The 18,995-nt window shown below is 48.9% G+C and overlaps 2 protein-coding genes across 2 annotated transcripts; one reads left to right on the forward strand and one right to left on the reverse strand.

Moving 5' to 3' along the window:
* Positions 1–452: 452 nt before the first annotated feature.
* Positions 453–7,711, forward strand: LARP6 (La ribonucleoprotein 6, translational regulator). The gene is made up of 3 exons (XM_081965258.1): positions 453–642; positions 3,862–4,051; positions 5,324–7,711. Exons 1-3 carry the CDS (start codon positions 491–493, stop codon positions 6,383–6,385), a joined length of 1,404 nt encoding a protein of 467 aa, XP_081821384.1. The 5' UTR covers positions 453–490; the 3' UTR covers positions 6,386–7,711.
* Positions 7,712–10,536: 2,825 nt separating this feature from the next.
* MAPDA (N6-Methyl-AMP deaminase) lies at positions 10,537–18,910 on the reverse strand. Its single transcript, XM_081965012.1, has 10 exons — positions 18,727–18,910; positions 17,713–17,843; positions 16,887–16,947; positions 16,287–16,374; positions 16,001–16,082; positions 14,886–15,012; positions 14,691–14,771; positions 14,055–14,193; positions 12,429–12,529; positions 10,537–11,664 (listed from the first exon to the last, which is right to left on the reverse strand). The coding sequence occupies exons 1-10, from the start codon at positions 18,784–18,786 to the stop codon at positions 11,464–11,466; spliced, it is 1,071 nt and encodes a 356-aa protein (XP_081821138.1). The 5' UTR covers positions 18,787–18,910; the 3' UTR covers positions 10,537–11,463.
* Positions 18,911–18,995: the final 85 nt, after the last annotated feature.

The raw sequence follows: 18,995 nt of genomic DNA on the forward strand, positions 1-18,995 counted from the left end.
TGAACCCACAGGTTTCCCTTGTTGCCAAGCCCATTTCGCAAGAAATGCCAAGCACGGATGGAGAGTTTGCTGGTACGAAGCATTGACAGCTAAATCTCAGTTAGTTTGCCTGGGTTCCCACGAGCCGCTAAGCAATCCTAAACTCCGCTCGCTGCAGAAGACACACAGCCGGCCCAAATTTCCTTTGTGCAAAGTTGCATTCCCAAGAATTGCTAGGCACGGGTTGAGAGTCTGTCCACACCCCCTGCAAGCCAAGGCTGGACGCCGCTGGCTCCAAAGGACGCAAAGCGGGGACCACCTCCCTCCTTGCGCCCGGCGGGCAGGGCTGATGCGCGGCGTTCCCCCGTGCAGAGGGAAGGTCTCCGCTTGCCCCGCCGCCCCAAGCCCTGCCCAGCATCGGAGGCGGAGCGCGGCGGAGACAGGCAGGCAGGCAGGCAGGCTGGCTGGAGGCGAGGAGCGAGCCGCTGCGCCAAGGCCGGGCTGGAGGAGGATGGCGGGGCCGGAGCCGGAGCCCGCGGTGCAGATCCGGGTAGCCGAAGCGGAGGACGAGGAGCCGCGCTGGCCGAGCCCGCCGGGCGGCGGCAGCTGCAGCGAAGACGACTCCGGGCGGAGCGGCGGCTGCTTTGGAGGGGGCAAATCCAGGTAAGGGGCATCCCAGGGACTAGCGCCTTCCTCTCGTTTGGCTCCCGAGGATGCCCAGCGATGGAGGGGCGTGGGGGGGGGAATCCCGGGAGGAGGGGATCCCCTCTTGCTCCGCCAGGGCAGCCTTGGAATATGGGGAGGGGGTCCCCTAGAGCTCCCCTACTGCAAAAAGGGAAGGGGGAGATGCAGCCGCGAAAGCCAGGATCGAGCATGGGCTGCGGGGCTGCCAGGGGAAAAAGGGGATACATGCGTGCGTGGGGAGGGGCTGCCGGATGAGGGTCGTTCTGAGTTGGGCAGGCTGGACACGACCCTCCTCTCTGCTGGTGGAGAAAGTCCCAAGGGACCTCCTGCCAATCAAAAGATCCGGGTCTGGTTGCTCACCTTGTGGTCCCCTTTCCGACCTGCTTTGGACTCCCTCCTGGCACTACGTCTGGGTTTTTTCCCAGCTCTGCAGGGCGATCCTTTCCGGATGGGAAGAGGGATGGGATCTCCATCAGAGGGAGCTGCCTTAGCTAGGGGTCCAGAGCAAGAGACCCAACAGACAGAGTTGGATTAAACTAGTTTGTTGTCAAACCACCTTCTTCCCCCCCCCCCCCCAAGGAGGCTTCCCAGCTGCTGGCATCTCCAGCTTCATCCTGGTGAGCTAGGTAATCTATCTATCTATCTATCTATCTATCTATCTATCTATCTATCTATCTATCTTCTATCTATCTATCTTCTATCTATCCATCCATCCATCCATCCATCTATACCAATATCTCTATATATCTTCTAACCTATCTATCATCTATCTATGCCAGTATCTAAATATCTATATCATCTTATCTGTTTGTCTGTATGTCTGTGTTTATCTATCTGTCTGTCTCTCTATATATACTCCTATTGGAATTGTCCAAGCTTCTACTGGATGTGGGCATCACTGGGCACCAAAATGGCATTCACCATGGGAAGCACCGGCCGGAGCAGCTGAGATCTGGACTGAAAAACACCGGCGCTTCCCTGCTCTTAGGAAACCAACAGGCCCCCCCAGAAAGAAGGATGTCTGCCTTGGCATCTTTCTTTCCAGCCCGGCCATTTCTAGGATTATGGGCCGGGGGTGGTGGTGTGTATTTTCTCCAGGGGAGGAGTAGCCCAGGAAGATGGAGCGCTGGGCATCTCCATGTCATTGGCAGAAAACAACAACAACAAGGAAGAGCTGATTGATTCTTTGCTCCCCCTTTGCAAGGAGGAGAAAAGATTTTCATTTCAGCCGACTCTTCTGCCTGCAATCCTGCTGGAAAAATCCTGTTTCTGACATTTTAATATCTTTTTGTTTGTTTAAAAGCTGGGAAAGGAGAGCATATTTTCTGCCTGAGTGCAGGGAGGGGAGAAGAATAGGCGAGGGGGGCTTTCCTCCCACTCACAAGGCTCTCCCCTCTTATATCCCCAAGCCAAGCCCACGTGGGCATCCTGTGCCAAGGCTGGGCCGGACCGAGAGCCGCGTTGCTCGCCTGTTGCAAATTCGGCCGGATGTTGCAACAACCCTTCTGGCCCCCTCCTCTCCCTCCTGGGCCAGATGCTGGACAGGCAGCCGGGAAGGAGGGTCCCGTCCCCACCCCACCCCCGTCCACCCACCAGTCCTAGGAAGGGGGGGGAACCATGCCGGGAAGGGGCTCTCCTGCTGACTTGGCACTGGGGCGGGCAGGAGGTGCTTCGGCTGCAGGGGAACATCTGTAATCTGATGCTGGGGAGGAGCACAGCTGCCCTGCCCCACATCTGGTTCTCGGCAAAGCTTTCCCCTGGCTCAACAACCGTCCGTCTGAGTCAGCTGCTGTTCTGTAATTTTCTTCTGGGGAGGGGGAGATGGACATTTCCCTCCTTGAAGCCAAAACCTGTGGGCCCCCTCCCCGAATTCCCCAGCCTTTCTCATTCTTGGACAATAGAAGGGCTGGGGGAATCTGGGAGTTGAAGTCCACCCTTCTTAAAAGAGGCCAAGGTGTGAGAAGTAACTTACTTCTCTGACCTCGGAGAAGCAGCAGTGTGCTGACCCGTTAGCCTCCAGGGGCATTGCTTGGACTACAGCAGCCATAATCCCCAGCCAGCATGGTGTGTGGATTATAACTTCTGTACGAGTAGTTCTTGATTTATGAGGACAGTCGACTCTGAAATTTTCATGGCTAAGCGAGATGGTCGTTCTCGTGTGAAATTTGCCCCACGTTAACGCACCATTCTTGCCACCGTTGTTAAGTAAATCGCTGTAGTTGTCAAGGCTGGTAGCACGGTCGTTAAGTGAGTCAGGCATCTCTCATTGCCTTTGAAGCAGTGGCTCCTACCAGTTTGGACCGGTTCAGATGAATCGGTAGTGGTTTGGCAGCTTGGGTCGGTGGAAACAGCAGCGACCCAGGCCTGCCACCGGTTCCCCCCGGGGGGGGGGGATGCCATCTTGTTTTTCGGTTCTCCACATGCACAAAACAATTTTAATTGGACTGCGCATGCATGCATGCGCAGCGCACACGAGTGAAGGGGATCCGAATGACCCCGGGGCCCTGCGGCTGTCATAAATACAAGCCAGTTAGTTGCCAAGCGGACAAATGTTTGATCCTGCAACTATGGAGAATGCTGCAGTGGTGGGATGAAAAACGGTCATATCTCTTTTTTTTCCCACGCTGTTGAAAGTTTCACTAAACGAAATCGTTGTAAATTGAGGATTACCTGTTATCCTCCCCGATTGGGAGGGTCGCATTAGTTGTTTTATGTCTTTAATTCCCTTTCCTTCCCAGGTGAAAATGTTCCTTTGCAAACTTCCCACACGTTAGGCACGCTGTATTTTATTTTTAAAGATGCACCGTTCGTTCAAAAGACAGCAACTGTTTCCAAATATTGGGGAGTTTGGGATGCCCAGAGACCAGAGAGAAATTTATTTGGATTAAATATATATATAGATATTTGTTTTCCCGCTCACTGCTGGAAGCCCAGCTGAATTCTGCAGACGGTTTTCACGCCTGAAAACAAAACCCAAGCACGTTGAGCAACGTTTGAGGAATGTGCAAAGGAACAGATTCTTGGAAAGGAAAGCCACACATGCGTTTTTATTTATTTTACCAGTCCACTTTATGTAATCTTTTCTACATTTGTTACGGAGAATGGATCCACGTGGGCCTGATCTGTTTATTATTTGTTCCTTTCCTGGGCTATCCTTATCCTCCTTCTTTTTCTTCTTCTCTTTCTCCCCTTTCCCAGTGAGAATGACGGGGATGATTCGTCCCCTGCTTGGAAGCCCCCCGAGCACGACCTGATCCTGAAGCTGGTGGCTCAGGTAGAATATTATTTCTCCGATGGCAACCTGGAAAAAGACGCTTTTCTCCTGAAGCACATCCGGCGGAACAAGATGGGGTACATCAGTGTGAAGTTGCTCACCTCGTTCAAAAAGGCAAGCGCTGGAGGAGACGTGGCCTGATCCGCAGCTCTGCGGCACGTGGTTTGGAGAGAAAGGGACTGTAGGAGATAACCAGGCTGAGCAGGAGGGAGGGGTCAAACGTGTCATCAGTCACGAGTCCCTGCGTGGCCACAAGAGATCGAAATCCAGCCCAACTTCAATGCCTTTCTTGTCTCCCGCTCATAAAATAAAGTTGGCCAGATTCTTACAGAGAGCTTAAGCTCGCAACAAATCTTGATGCTGATTTGAACTGCCCGACTCTCCTGATTTCCCCAGGGTTGATAGAGACCCCAAAATATATTTATTGAAAATTAAGGTCCAGGAGAACAAGGTGACCTACTGTATGATCCTGTTATCATGCCAACTTTATGAAATAAAGGTTGATACTGCCACTGGATATTACAGATTAAGTCATACAGCCAGTCCTCGACTTACAACATTAGTTTAGCTGTCAACTCCTAAAGTTGCCATAGTGAGGAAAAGAGGGCAGCGCATTCCATGCATACTGTCGGCTAGATTCGGATCTCATATTACTGCAGCAGGCTTGAGAGGGGTGCACCTCATTGGGGAATTGATTTATGACACAGACTGAGGGAAGGAACAGGGGTAAAGTTCAGCTATATTTCAAATAAGGCTAAGATCTGACAGCACAAAAAAGGCATTGCCAAAACGCTCCTAATAAATGACTGGTTTTCTTTTGAAATTTGACTCGAGGCTCATGAATCAATTAGGGCATTTTTTTGGGGAAATCTGACAGTCAGCCACATCTTAGCCTTAGTTGAAATATAGCTGAACTTTACCGCTTGTTCCTTCCCTCCCCATTCGAAGTTACGACAGGACTGAAAAAAATGACGTGACTGTTTTTCACACAACCGTTGGCGGCATCCCTATGGTCACAGGATCAAAATTTGGGCGCTTGGCAAGTGTTTCATATTTGTGACGGTTGTAGTGTCCCAAGATCCTTTTTTGCGACCTTCTAATCAGCAAAGTCGGTGGGGATTCACTTAACCACCATGTTACTAATTTGACACCTGCACCAGTTCACTTAACTGAGGCAGGGAAGGTAATAAAATGGGGCAAAATTCATTTAACGATGGTCTTGCTTAGCAACCAAAATTTTGGGCTCAAAGGTGGCCGTAAGTCGAGGACTACCTGTAATTAAGGGGTTGCTTTTCTTTGCAGCCTCCTGTTCTTCTTTGATGCCCACCCGTGGGATCTGTGAAGGATTCTGGTCTTTTGCTCAGATAGCCTCCTCTTTCTTTCCAGATCAAACAGCTGACTCGGGATTGGAGAACCACGGCTTACGCTCTGAAGTATTCCGACCTTCTGGAAATGAACGAAGATGGCCGCAAAGTCCGCCGAAGCACACCGGTTCCCGTGTTCCCGAGCGAAAACCTCCCCAGTCGAATGCTTCTGGTCTACGACATCTCCCCAACTCAAGACCGGTGCCCTCTGGATGAAGGACAGGAGAACGGAGAAGTCCGGGAGAAGGTCATGGAGCATCTCCTCAAGGCCTTCATCCACTTCGGGGCCATCTTGTCCGTCCGGATTCTCAAACCCGGGAGGGACCTTCCGGCGGATGTCAAGAGGTTCAGCGGCCGCTACAGCCCGGTAGGGACCCAAGAATGCGCCATTGTCGAGTTCGAAGAGGTCGACGCCGCCGTCAAAGCCCACGAGTCGTTCTGCATCACGGAGAAAGCCGCCATGAAGGTCATCCTCATCGGGACGAAGCCTCCGAAGAAGAAAGTCGTCAAGGAGAAGAACCCGGAGAAAAACTCTGCCAAGGATCCGGCCAAGAGCCGCTCGATGAACAGGAGAGTCGAGGAGCTTCAAGACGTGGGCGAAGACTTGTCGGCCAACAGCTCCTCGGATCCAGACAGCGACCCGGCGTCTCCCAGGCCGAGGAGAAGCAGCTCCTCCAACAGGCTGAGCCCTTCGGCCTACCCCAACCACCACCTGAGCCCCAACGTGTCTCCGAGGTCAAGTCCCTGGAACAGCCCTTCCTCCCTGCGCAAAACCTCCCGGATGTCCCCGCTGGCGGAGGACGCCAGAGCCTTTCTCAGCACCAGCCCCGAGATGCCCAAACGGTTGGCAGATTACTCTTCGGACAGTAGCATCACTCCTTCCAGCAGCCCCTGGGTTCAACGCCGGCGACAGGCTCGGACTCTGGCCCAGGAGAAGGCCCCTGTGGGTAGACCAGAGCCCAGCATCAAAATAGCCGCCTCTGCTGGACTCTCCGTCGGGGTCTTGCGTTTGCCCAGGGGGCCGGATGGAACGAAGGGCTTCCATAACAGTCACGAAAGGAGCAACATGGCCAAGAATGTATAACCCCCTTTTTTTTAGCAATCCTTGGTGCTCTCTTAAGTTTGGTTGCTGGGGTAGCCCTGGTGGTGTTACCTAGTTGGGTTATGAGATGTCTGCAAGAAAACAACCATGCTCAGAGAGCACCAGGGACCCCATAGTCTGCTTCCTCTTGTTCTCCCTCCTCCTCCTCCCTGCAAACCCCACTCCCTTCTAAACCTGATGGTGTTACCTAGTTGGGTCATGAGATGTCTGCAAGAAAACAACCAAGATCAGAGAGCATCAAGGACCCCTAGTTTCAGTCCTGAGCTACAAATATTGGTACTGATGATGTTACCTAGTTGGGTCATGAGATGTCTGCAAGAAAACAACTAAGATCAGAGAGCATCAAGGACCCCTAGTTTCAGTCCTGAGCTACAAATATTGGTACTGATTATGTTACCTAGTTGGGTCATGAAACATCTACAAAAAACCCAGAGCTCAGAGAGCACAAAGGACCCCATGGTCCTCCTCCTCTTCCTTCTTCCTCCTCCTCCCTGCAAACCCCACTCCTTTGTAACACTGGTGACGTTACCCAGTTGGTCATGAGATGTCTACAAGAAAACCACCAAGCTCAGAGAGCACCAAGGATTCCTCCTTTCAACCATGAGCTACAGAAATTCTCCTTTATTATAAAGTTCTGTGTTTATTCCGTGTGGACATGTTGCATCGTCTCCAATCACTGAGTTAATTGCCTGCAGGATACAGGCAGTCCTTGACTCACGTCCATTCATTTAGGAACCATTTGAAGTTACGACGGTGTGGGGGGGAAAAGTGACTTATGAGCAGTCCTCGCAGTTACAACTGTTGCAGTGTCCCATGGTCACATAATTGAGACGAGCACTTGTGGCACCCCAGGATCATTGGGGGGCTTCCGACAAGCCAAGTCATTGGGGAAGCCAGATCTACATAATGACCATGTGATTCGCTTAATGACGATGAGAACGATCATAAGGTCATGCATGGTTCAACCTGATGATGACTCACTTAATAACTGCATTGCTTAGCAACATAAGTTCCGGTCCTATTTTCAGACGTAAGATGAGGACGACCTATGTATATCCTCCCAAGCTCTTGGCACGAGAATAGTCCTTTCATTTTTCAACAAAAGCTTTTGTGTCTCCATTGCTTCTCAGGTGTTGTCCGAAGCCGCCTTGTCTGCCCTTAAAAGTTGAATTATTACTGCTATTTTTAATGCCAGCCGCCGACAAGCCTTTTAAGCGTTTATCTTATCAATGTCTGTTTTGAAAAACAATCAGTGTGCAAATATATTTAGCAAGGGCAAAGCCCGAGTTGGCTTTATCCCACCAGTGATGGTTGACGTCCTTCACTCTTGTTCTCTTCTGCGACTTTTGAAGAACTCGTGAAGTTCTCAGTGGTTTGTCTCGTGCCTAGAAGCCAGGCAGGGAAGGGCATCTTTGGTGGCATGAAATAAAACAATACCTGCGCTTCAAACCGTCTCTCAGGCTGGGTGGACTGAAGAGTCGCAGATTCTGGTGCTGGAAGGGGAAGGGGAAAGGAAGAGAAAGGGGAAGGGAAAGAAAGGGAAGGAGAAAGGAAGGGAAGGGAAAAGGAAAGAAAGGAAAGGAAAAAGGAAGGGAAGGGAAAAGGAAGGCAAGAGAAAAAAGGGAAAGGAAAGGGAAAAGGGAAAGGGAAAAGGAAGGGAAAAGAGAAGAAAAAAGGAAGGGAAAGGAAAAGAAAAGGGAAAGGAAAGGGAAAAGGAAGGGAAGAGAAAAAAGGAAAAGGAAAGGAAAAGGGAAGGGAAGGGGAAAGGGGGAAGGGAAAGGGGAAGGAAAGAAAGGAAATTAAAAGGGAAGGGAAGGAAAAAGGAAGGGAAGGGGGGAAAGGGGTGGGGAAAGAAAGAGGAATGAAAACACAAGAGAAGGGAAGGAGACACCCAAGGGAGAATGGTAGAATTTAGGTTTCTTCAATCATTGAAATTTTAAAAGGTTGGGCTTCAGTAGAGATATGAACTGCAGCCCCTGTGGTGGCCAACATCTCATGCCACAATGGGTAGGCAGCCCTAGGTACAACCCATTGTGAGATCACTGCTCTTAGCAATGGGGGGGGACATACACAAACACATATAGGGCCGGCCAATTCACATATAGGGCCGGCCAAGGAGAGAAAATGGCTTACTGCTGCTACAGGTTAGAGTTCCATCTGTTTTTTGGGGAGGGGGCTTACCCCATGGTTGGCTGGGGAATTCTGGGAGTTGAAGTCGACGGGTCTTAAACGTTGCCACAGTTGGAGACCCCTGTGGGTGTCCAGCAAATGGGTTGAGTTCGCTGATGGTTCCACCTGCTGTGGGAATGCAGAAAAGGGCTTGATTTGTGTGGCCAGGTTTCATATCTTGGCGAATTCATCCTTTGGGCGAGCTGGGTTGAATCAGGATTGGGATTTCTTGTTAGATCTTGGGCTGGTAGGATTGTCCGAATAGATTGATTTTGGTGAAAAAGAGTGGGAATGTTAGCATCTCATGGACCTTTGGGGTTTTGTCATTGTTTTGTCTCTTGTAGACCACTCATTCCTCCTTACGCCATTGCTCCGGACTACACCTCTGATAGACCTCCGTATCTCTATTTTCCCAGTCCTGTAAGTCTGGCCTTTCCCCCTCCTCCTTGGGGGTTGATTTCTTGAACCTCTAGAAGCAGCTGAGCACTCTTCCTCAACTCTAGATCTCCCGGATCTCAACTCCCAGAATTCCCAGTCATGTTGGTTAAGAGTGATGGGAGATGGGTGATTCACACCTCTGAAGCTCCCGATTGGAGAAGACTGTTCCAAGTCTAGAGGACTGGACACCAGTGGAAAATGCAACCATATTGGGCTAAACATTCGATCAGTGTCTCTCAACTTTGGCCACTTGAAGATACCATAGGTGGACATCAACTGCCAGAATTCAACCAGCCATGACTTCAAGATGTGTTGATGTCCACACAACTCCAAGAGGCCAAGATTGAGAAACACTACATTAGAAGAGGCTCTCCTTCTAGGATGTTCTAGGTCAGGGAAACACTCAAAGAGCCATTTGGTCCCGTTTCCCACAGAAAACACCAGGAGCCACAAAGGTCCTAACCAGAAGCCCCCCGTTCAATTCTGGAGCTGACCAGAAGTTCAGTTCCCCCACCATAGAGTCTCCTCCTAGGGCGGCGTACTTACTGTCATAACCGAAAGCCCTATCAATTGTGGAGACAACTGGAAAACCCTCCCCTTGCCATAGAGTTCTGCTCCTGGCGCACTGTGCTTCTCTCCTCCCCCCCTACCGGAAGCTCCTCTCAAAATTGTGGCGCCGACCAGTGACAGAGCCGCAGCAGGAGGAGGAAAGGGCCACATGCGGCTCCAGAGCCGCAGTTTGCTGACCCCTGTTCTAGGTCCCAGGGTTCTGCCTTGAGCAGGCTGGACACAGAAAGATCTTCAACAGCCCAAGTTTTGCACCACATTGTAACTAACCATAGCCCTCCAGCTCCGCAGCGTCATTTTCTCTGACTTAGTTGTGGTGTGAAGGATCCAGACATGAGCCCAGTATTGTTAAAGGAGATGCTTTTCCTGACCTCACCTGAGGATGGGTGGGTCTAAAGAGGAGCAGAAGAAGGACTTTGAAGGACTTCTTCAAAGCTTGGGTTGTCCCCTTTCCATCAGGTTTATTCAACGAGGAAGTATCAAAATATCCCATTTCTCTGATTTAAACAACTAGTTCTTAAAAAATGGCTCTTCTCCAACACAAGGGAGTTAATTTATTTTCTTCTCCTCGAGATTGTAGACAACTACGGTTACATGAGAGAAGCGATTAAACAACGGGGAGCAATGATCATTGATAGGACTCAGGAGACAGGTAAAACCACGTTGGGGGGTTGAAACCTTCACTATGGTGGTAACTTGGAAGGCTACCCGGATATTCCCCATGGATCCGTAGCAAAATTTGGGCTGCTCCTTTTCAGGACCAGGCCCTGCCTGGGAACACAAGTGGATTAATTACGTCAACGTGATCAACTCCATCAATCCTTGGAGAGCGGCTGGGAAACCATTTGGTCAGTGATGGCTTCTTCTCTCTGCCTTCCAGAGAGAAAGGGGGGGGGGAAGCTTATAAAATTGGGTACGGTTGATATAACGGCTCACTTAAGGATCGTGTTGCTTAGCAGCAGAAGTTCCGCCCTCCATTATGGTCATAACTCAAGAACCACCCGTATTTTCTACCGATTCTGGTTTTCCGGCCCTTGCCTGTTATCATTCTCTTTGGCCCTTTGTAGTGTGCGACCGTCACTGGCTTTGGACTTCCTGAATAGCAGGGGAAGGAAGGAAAGAAAAAAAGAACGAACGACGAACGACAGAAAATCGACGAGAATCTCCTGTAAACCTTTGGAGACTTTATTAAATTTGCCAGTTCTCAGGTCACTCCAGCAGGCCGAGCTAAATGGACGCCAGCTTTTATCTTCAAAAACTTCGGGAGGGGGGTTGGGTGGGTGGGGGATGGCAAAACTGGGAAGGTGTTGGGAGGAAAACCCCAACTTTTAAAGGGAGGGGACATCCGGAATTGGGGATTGTTTTCTTCCATATATTGTTATTTTTTTCCATAGATTTATTTTCTGTATCATATAAGGTAAAGGTTCCCCTTGCACATCTGTGCTAATCATTCCCGACTCTAGGGGGCGGTGCTCATCTCCGTTTCAAAGCCAAAGAGCCAGCGCTGTCCAAAGACGTCTCCGTGCTCATGTGGCTGGCATGACTCAATGCTGAAGGTGCACAGAACGCCGTTGCCTTCCCTCCAAAGGTGGTTCCTATTTTTCTACTTGCTAACTGAACAACGGCAAGGATTCACAGAACCGACGTGGCAAGGGAAGTCGTAAAAAGGGGACAAAAGTACGCCCATGTCTCACTGAGCAACCTACATTTTGGGTTGGCACAATTGTGGTCGTAACTCGAGGACCACCTGCCCATGTTCAGTGCCGTTGTAACTTTGAACAGTTGCCAAAGGGAGGTTGTAAGCTGAGGATCACCTGTGTAGATCCAACGGACAAAGCCAAGAAAATAGTCAGCCGAGCCAACCCTCCATGGATCCCACCCCGCTCTCAATGAAGTTCCTGCAGCAGGACCGGCTTCAGCGCTTGCCATCTCTCCTTCAGCTTTGTCTTCGTGTGGCCGCAGGCAAAGACGTGGTCGATGGCCTCGGAGGAGAGCGCCCAGATTTGCTCGTCGGACAACTGGAAGGTCTCGGCCACCAGCTGGTACTCCGTGGACAACTCCGTAGCAAACACGCCTTTATCGTCCGTCTAGGAAGGAGACAAACTATGATAACCGGGACTTCCTGCTTTTGGGGGTGCAGAAAAGGGGGTTTAGCAAAGCAAACTCCTAAAGGCGGAGACTGTAGGTAGCTCAGGGTGGGCATGAGGGGTCCTTACCACTCTCTGAGCTTGGGGGTTTTCTTGCAGACGTTTCATTACCCAACTAGGGAATGTCATCAATGCTAGAAGGGAAGGGGGTTTGCAGAGAGGAGGAGGAGGAGGAGGGCCGTGGGCTCCTTGGTGCTCTCTGAGCTTGGTTGTTTTCTTGCAGACGTTTCATGACCCAACTAGGGAACATCATCAGATCTAAAAGGGGGTGTGGAGAGGAGGACAACAACGATGACTATGGGGCCTTAGCGCTCTCTGAGCTTGGTGATTGTCCCCAGACATTTAATTACCCAACTAGGGAACATCATCAGTGCTAGAAGGGAAAGGGGTTTGCAGAGTGAAGGACTGTGGGGTCCTTGGTGCTCTCTGAGCTGGATTGTTTCCCTGCAGACGTTCCATGACCCAAAATAGGTAACGTCATCAGTGCTAGTCAGTACTGGTCATCCCTAGCACCGATGGCGTTACCTAATTTGGCTCATGAAACGTCTGCAAGAAAACCCCCAAGTTCAGAGAGCACCAAGCAGCCCTCAAGCAAACGCCTGGGTTCTTTTTAAGGACTGGGTGAGTTTAGGCAGCCGTGCGGGGCCCGTAGCATCTAAAAAGAAGGCCCTGCTGTGTCCCCAGGAGAACCCAAAGCCCCTTACACAGAGGACCACGGGATGACCCAGGCGGTACCAGAATCCAAAATGGTGCTGGGCCCCGGAGGGCACCGTCTCGGCTTTCAGGTTGGACGTCAGGCAGAGTTCTGGGGGGGCAAAACAGGGAAGGTATGAAGCCAATCCACAAAAACAGGTGGGTAAAAAAAAAACAAAGCCAGTTTAGTTCATTGCTTCTCAACTTCAGCAGCTTTCAGAGGGATGGACTCCAACTCCCAGAATTCCCCAGCCAGCATTTCAAACTTAACACCTACCCAAAGCAACCTCCAATTCCTAAGAGTGCTTTTCTTAGCACAAAATATCAGATTGCCCAACATAAGGAGTGGATTGCAGTTCCTTTTTTTAAAAAAATGTTTTTATTAAACAGGGTTTCCCCCCCCCATTTTTTTAAACACAAATATCATCTTTGCAACATTTCCACATCAGTAAGCCTCCATTATACTCCTTTTATGTGTACATGTGTGTGTGTGTATGTATATGTATGTATGTATGTATGTATTTATGTATGTATGAATGCATGTGTGTGTGTATATATATATATATATATATATATATATATATATATATATATGTTATATTTGTACTGATAAATAAATAAAGGGAGACTAGTATAGATCTATTTCGAGCTAATTAGCTCTCATCAGCTAGCCATACCCTTACTGGGACTTGAACCCAGTATGGCTAGCTGATGAGAGCTAATTAGCTCGAAATAGATCTATACTAGTCCCCCTTTATTTATTTATCAGTACAAATATAACACAAATATAAAAGGCAACATTAAAAATAAAAATATGGTTTTCTGCCTGCATGGTCTTCTGTGATGAAGCCGAAGGACAGAAAGAGGGAGTAGTGACCTTCCTCCCATATTTAGGCATACCAGGGGTTGTAACACTAATACATACATACATACATACATACATACATACATACATACATACATACATACATATATATATATATAAATGTTTTCGTAGATTTTCACGGGTGTAGGTATGCTGGTTTTGTTGTATTCGGGTCTTTTCCAAATATATATACACACACACACATTTTTCATCTATTCATACGGTAATTTATGCTTATATTTCTTCTGTACATATTACTCTTTCAATGTACGTAGTTCTATACATCTTATATCATTCTATGTACATATATTCCTCTCATAACTATTATTCTGTACTATTTTATATACAATCTATCTTACATTTTCCCCTTATTAATTATGCAGTTTTATGATCGTTTTCTAATTTCTAAATTTTTCCCCCTTTAATGCTTTCTTATTCTTTACATCTTTCCTCTAGCCATTTGTTCCATAAATTCCATACTAAGTAGCACTCAGATTCTTCATTTTTTATTTCTTTTGTAAATCTGTCCATTTTAGCGCATTCTAATACTTTTTTTTATCACATTTTCTTCTGTTGGTGTACTTTTGTTTTTCCAGTTTTGTGCGTATATGATTCTTGCTGCAGTTATTACATGTAGTATTAAGCATTGAATTTGTTTTCCTCATAATTCCCCGTAATTATCCCCAATAGAAATAGTGGAATGCAGTTCCATCATCCCCACCCAGCCAACCCACCACCCATCGCCCAGCTTCCGCCCCTAGTCTTTCCTTGCCTAGAGGGATCCTGTTTCGCCTCACGAGATCCACCAGATCCTGCGTGGCCAATTCTGGTGTTTGAAGAAACGTCCCGTGTCCGATTCGGTCTGGAGAAAGACCCAGAAGCAGCCGAGTTTCATCCTCCTGTTTTGGGATCTGGAAATAAAGACGTGTGGGGAGGTTTTATGACCCAGCTAGGCAACATCATCGGTGCTAGAAGGCTTTTGGTTCTTGGTGCTCTCTGAGCTTGGTTGTCGTCTTGCAGACGTTTCATGACCCAGCTAGGTAACATCATCAGGCACTGTGTGACTTACTCCTTTGCCTTCTTCGAGATCTTCTACTTCTCAATGTAGTCCACCAACTAGAATAGCAGTCACCAACTGGAGATCCGGGGCCCAGCCGGTCATTAGGCAGATCATATTAGTGGTCCGCGGGATTTAAAATTATGCATTGAGTGTTCCCTGAGGTCCGAAAGGTTGGTGACCCCTGATCTAGAAGATGCCCTGGTGACCTCTCTCCATGTACAGATGTGAGCCAACCAAGTGCAGAGCTCGCTCGGGGCGACCGGTCCAAGGTGATCAGTGCTCAAACCCATTTAATGAACCTTCTCGCCACAAACGCAGAAGGATGCTCGGCCAGCATCCAAGCGTTACCTCTGAGAGATGCAACGACAGCTTCAAACCAGCTTTCTTGGCTTCCAGAAGAGGCTCCAAGAAGTCCTGGCCCCGCCCCGCCTTTAAGATAGAAAAAGGATAGCAAGTGCAGCCCCATGAAATAATGATCTGACAGATCCATCAAAAAAAACACCCCACCCATCACTTAAGATTTTACTTTCTGAGAAATCTTACTTTGGGATTTCCACTGAGGTCCAGACCAAGGACCACACCATCGGTGGAGAGCAAAAAATCCCCCGCCAACTTCACGGTTTCCTTCGCAGCAGCTACCCCCTTGCTTCTGTCCACCGAGACCAGAAACCTGGAACGTATAAAAACTCCCTGGGAACTTGGAAAGCCAGGAATAGCACCAAGGAAGCGGGGAAGTTTTTGTTCTGACCGAGGCTTCCCCAGCGGAGTCCTCGTCCTGATAAACCCCTTCTATTTCATTGACAGTGAATTCCTCCCCAGCAAAGTCTTTCTTCTCCCACAGTCTTTCAAGGTAGTTCACCATTACCGACCTTGATCAGGTTTGGAGAGTGGCCAGGCCGAGATCTTTCAGACGCCACAATACTTGGCAAGAATGCAGGAATGGACTAATTGTCTCCTGCAAACTCCACTCCCCTTTCGCTTCTCTTTTATTTCCTCTGGGAGGGGCCATTCATCCTCCACCTGTGGCCTTACTCCCAAGTCGACCCTTGTTCCTTAGCTGTTCCCTTCGTCTGGCAACTCTGTGCATGCGCATACTGGGAACAGGCTCCAGCTGTTCGTCTGCCTCACTTATCTCTGACTCCGAAGGCAGCTGAGAACTGACATACGGTCCTGGCCCCCTCTCTGCCTCCGACACAGAGCCCTCATCAGAGCCTTCCCCAGACTCCAGGACTGGCCCACGTCCCTCCCCAACCTCCTCACTGCCCGACTCTGCTGCCAGCTCAGCTGGCGGGCCACAACAGTCTTAAATTTAAAATTTTTAATTGATTTCTGAATATTTCAGAGGCTAAGGGCCTTCGAATGTGTTTTGGACATACGATAAATAGTTAAACGGGATTTTTTTTTAAAAGGAAATGGGGATGAAAAGCAATATGAGGATTTCCCCACTGGAAAAAAAATAGGGGGAATGTCTCTTGGGTTCCATCCAGTCTCCGCTGGGAATTGGGTGTTACAAACTGGCATTATGTGTGGTAAGCTACGATTTAGCCGAAGTCACTGAAAAAAACACATCCTGGATTTCACTCAAAGCCCCAAACACGCAATTTTGCAACATGAAGCTGGCCTCTTGAGAACGCAGAATCATGGAGGATCTAACGTACCTCACATCTATATCCAGTCCCTCTTCCTGACTCTGCTTGATGCCCTCAAGGACAGCTTCCACGTAGGTCCGTTTGGTCATGCCTGCAAATGAAGGAAAACAGGGATCATTTCCAGCTGCAAACAAGGAAGACATTGGAGTTTTTTTTTTTCTTAGCCAGCTTGTTTGGAGGTATAATAGGGCTACCGGCCATCTCAGCAATCATCTGGAGATGGTTTCCTTCAAAACCAGCTGAGAGGACATCTCAGGAAGAGGAGGAGACTTGGAGAAGCAGAGAGGGGAGTTACCTGAGCTTTTCTCCTCCCTGGGCGTGCTCCTTAATTCGAGATACTTGACTCCATCTGCAGCAAATTCTCGAATAACATCTTTGGTTACCTAAATAAAAATAGGCCAGGGATGGATTCGAAGAAGGCTACCACATCTCCTTTACCAGCTCTTTCGAGTATCCCAACCAATATAACAGAAATAGAATAGAGAATATAGAATACAATAGAGAATAGAATAGAATAGAATACATAATAGAATAGAATAGAATACATAATAGAATAGAATAGGAGAATAGAATAGAATGCAGAATAGAATAGAGAATAGAGAATAGAATATAGAGTAGAGAATAGAGAATAGACTGGACTAGACTAGAGTAGACTAGACTAATTTATTGGCCAAGTGTGATTTGTCTTTGGTGCAGATGCTCTCAGTGGACATAAAAGGCATGAAAAGATACATTCGTCAAGAATCCTCAGGTACAAAACTTAGTGATAGTCAAAGGGTGCAATGTAATAAACACAATATCCAAAACGAAATAGACATTCCCCCACCAAAGCAAATGATGGAACAGCAAAGGAGCCTTTTAAAAGGCCCCGGGATCTGGGTTCAAAATAGCTTACCATTAATATATCTTCGGGTCTGCTGGTCATCTGGTGTATGAACTGGAACATCTGGAAACATCTGCATGGACAAACGTGTGTAAGAATGGTGTGTAACAAGAGCCACAGCAACAGGTAGAAGCTGGGAAATATACAGCAACCAGCATATACAGCCGTCTTCGACTTATGGCCACAATTGAGCCCAAGATATTTCTGTTCTTAAGCAAGGCAGTTTGTTAAGTGAGTTTTTGCTCCATTTTAAGACCTTTCTTGGCACTGTTGCTATGTGAATCACTGTGGTTGGTAAGTTAGCGACAAGGTTCTTAAGTGAATCCGGATTCCCCATTGACTTTGCCTGCCAGAAGGTCGCAAAAGGGGATCACAGGACCCCAGGACACTGCGACCATCATAAGTACGAGTCAGTTGCCAAGCGTCTGAATTTTAATCACAGAACGCTGGGGGATGCTGCAGTGGTTGTTAAGGGTGAAAAACAGCCACCAGTCGCCTTTTTCAGTGCTTGCCGCGGTAACTTTGAACGGTCACTAAACGAACTGTTGTAAGTCGAGGACGATCTGCATTTATGACTGTTGCAGCATTGTGGTGTCCTATGATCGTTTTTGTGACCGTCCTGGCCGGCCCCGGAGAAGCAAAATCAAGGGGGGGGGGGGGGAGGAAGCTGGATTCGCTTAATAACTCTGTGATTCACTTACTAACAAACTGTGGCAAAAAACGGCAAGACTCACTTAACAACCATCTTGCTTGGGAATGGAACTTCTCGTCCCAAATGTGGTCATTAAGTTGAGGACCAGCTATGTGGTCTCCAAGGTGCCCCTGAAGCAGGACTTACTCTTCCAGAGTCCTTTTCTCCCCCTTGTCAATCACGACCATTTCCTCTCCGATCCGAAGGTGGGGGTTTTGCGCCATCAGCTTCTTAATGGTTCCAGCGCTGATGGAGCCATTTAAGTGGGCGTGGAGCTCCTAAAACGGAAAAAGAAAGGGGATTTGTCTCCTTGGAAGCGTCCTGGGAAGAGAATTTGCCCCCTCGGGAGTCCCCCGGGCTGAGCTTTTCCCTAAAAAAAAGCATTTAATTCTATTCCCAGTGAACTTTTGAGCACCGTGTTTCTCAAACTTGTTGACTCTTGGATGTATGGACTGCAACTCCCAGAACCCCCCAGCCGGCTGGGGAAATTCTGGGAATGGCAGTCCATTCATCTAAAAGCGCTTTAAGGGTTTATGAGCCAGGAAAACTCCCTAGTTTGGTTCCTTTATCTATGGGGCCTGATATTCCCATGTAACAATTTCTTCTATGTTTTCAAGAACGTCCCTAGCTTTGAAACCAAGAATAGAAGCTGAGACACAGCAGTGAGATAACATTTGCAGTAACGCCGTCCAGGCATGGAGGTTACCATTTGCTAGGCTAGAAAGCAACTCATTTCTGACAGCCTACAATAATATAAGCAGAAGCCAATAACAAAGCGTAGTCCTTAATAAATGATTTCTAGCAGTCTATCACAGCACGAAGGTTTACACTCTGTGTATGCTCGAATCCTTCAGGGGTCCTTTCAGTAACATAAGCAATTCATAGTAAAAGCAAAGAGCCAATATTGATTCAAAAAGTCCTTCAATTAAAAGATTGGCTTTGGACCTGCCAGGTTCTGAACCATTCTCAACCCGAAGACCCTCCCGATGGCCACTGGGTGCCCCCCACATTGCAAGCAGCTGGAGGCTCAGCTGCCTGTCCAGCCCAGCGGGGGCAAGGGAGCCTCGGCTGGGGTCTCCCCCAGCTCCTTCCCCTTCCCTGGAGACTCCTGACCCGCCACCCGCAGCTTGAACTCCAGGGATGCCCCCGGCCGGCTCTCACCACTTTGGGCAGCCGCTGGAAGAAGCGGGGCGCCCGCCTGGTTGCAGCCGCCTCCGCCATCGCCCGCAGCTGCTTTCCCGGGGCGGGACAGAGGGCGCTGCCCGCCTCTCGCGGGCGGAGCTCGGGTGCCGCTTCTCTGCAAGCAGCCGCCCCGGGGAGAGTCCGCCTCCCATCCTCCCCAGCCAGCAGGCTCTTTTATCTCGGCGGCTGGCTGGGGAGGATGGGAACCGCCGTGCAATGCCGTTGGAGGGTGAAGGGAAAGGCTGCAG

The sequence above is a fragment of the Natrix helvetica genome (genome assembly GCF_964273705.1).
Source record: "Natrix helvetica genome assembly, chromosome: 12".
Taxonomy (NCBI): domain Eukaryota; kingdom Metazoa; phylum Chordata; class Lepidosauria; order Squamata; family Natricidae; genus Natrix; species Natrix helvetica.

Bases quoted from the DNA above. Each gene is read 5' to 3' on its own strand.
- LARP6 (XM_081965258.1), top strand. From the start codon at position 491: ATGGCGGGGCCGGAGCCGGAGCCCGCGGTGCAGATCCGGGTAGCCGAA. The intron at 643-3,861 runs GTAAGGGGCATC...CCCCTTTCCCAG, and splicing joins TTTGGAGGGGGCAAATCCAG to TGAGAATGACGGGGATGATT. The intron at 4,052-5,323 runs GCAAGCGCTGGA...CTTTCTTTCCAG, and splicing joins TGCTCACCTCGTTCAAAAAG to ATCAAACAGCTGACTCGGGA.
- MAPDA (XM_081965012.1), bottom strand. From the start codon at position 18,786: ATGGCGGAGGCGGCTGCAACCAGGCGGGCGCCCCGCTTCTTCCAGCGG. The intron at 17,844-18,726 runs GTGAGAGCCGGC...TTTCCGTTTTAG, and splicing joins TCCAGCGGCTGCCCAAAGTG to GAGCTCCACGCCCACTTAAA. The intron at 14,772-14,885 runs GTAAGATTTCTC...TCTATCTTAAAG, and splicing joins ACCTCAGTGGAAATCCCAAA to GCGGGGCGGGGCCAGGACTT.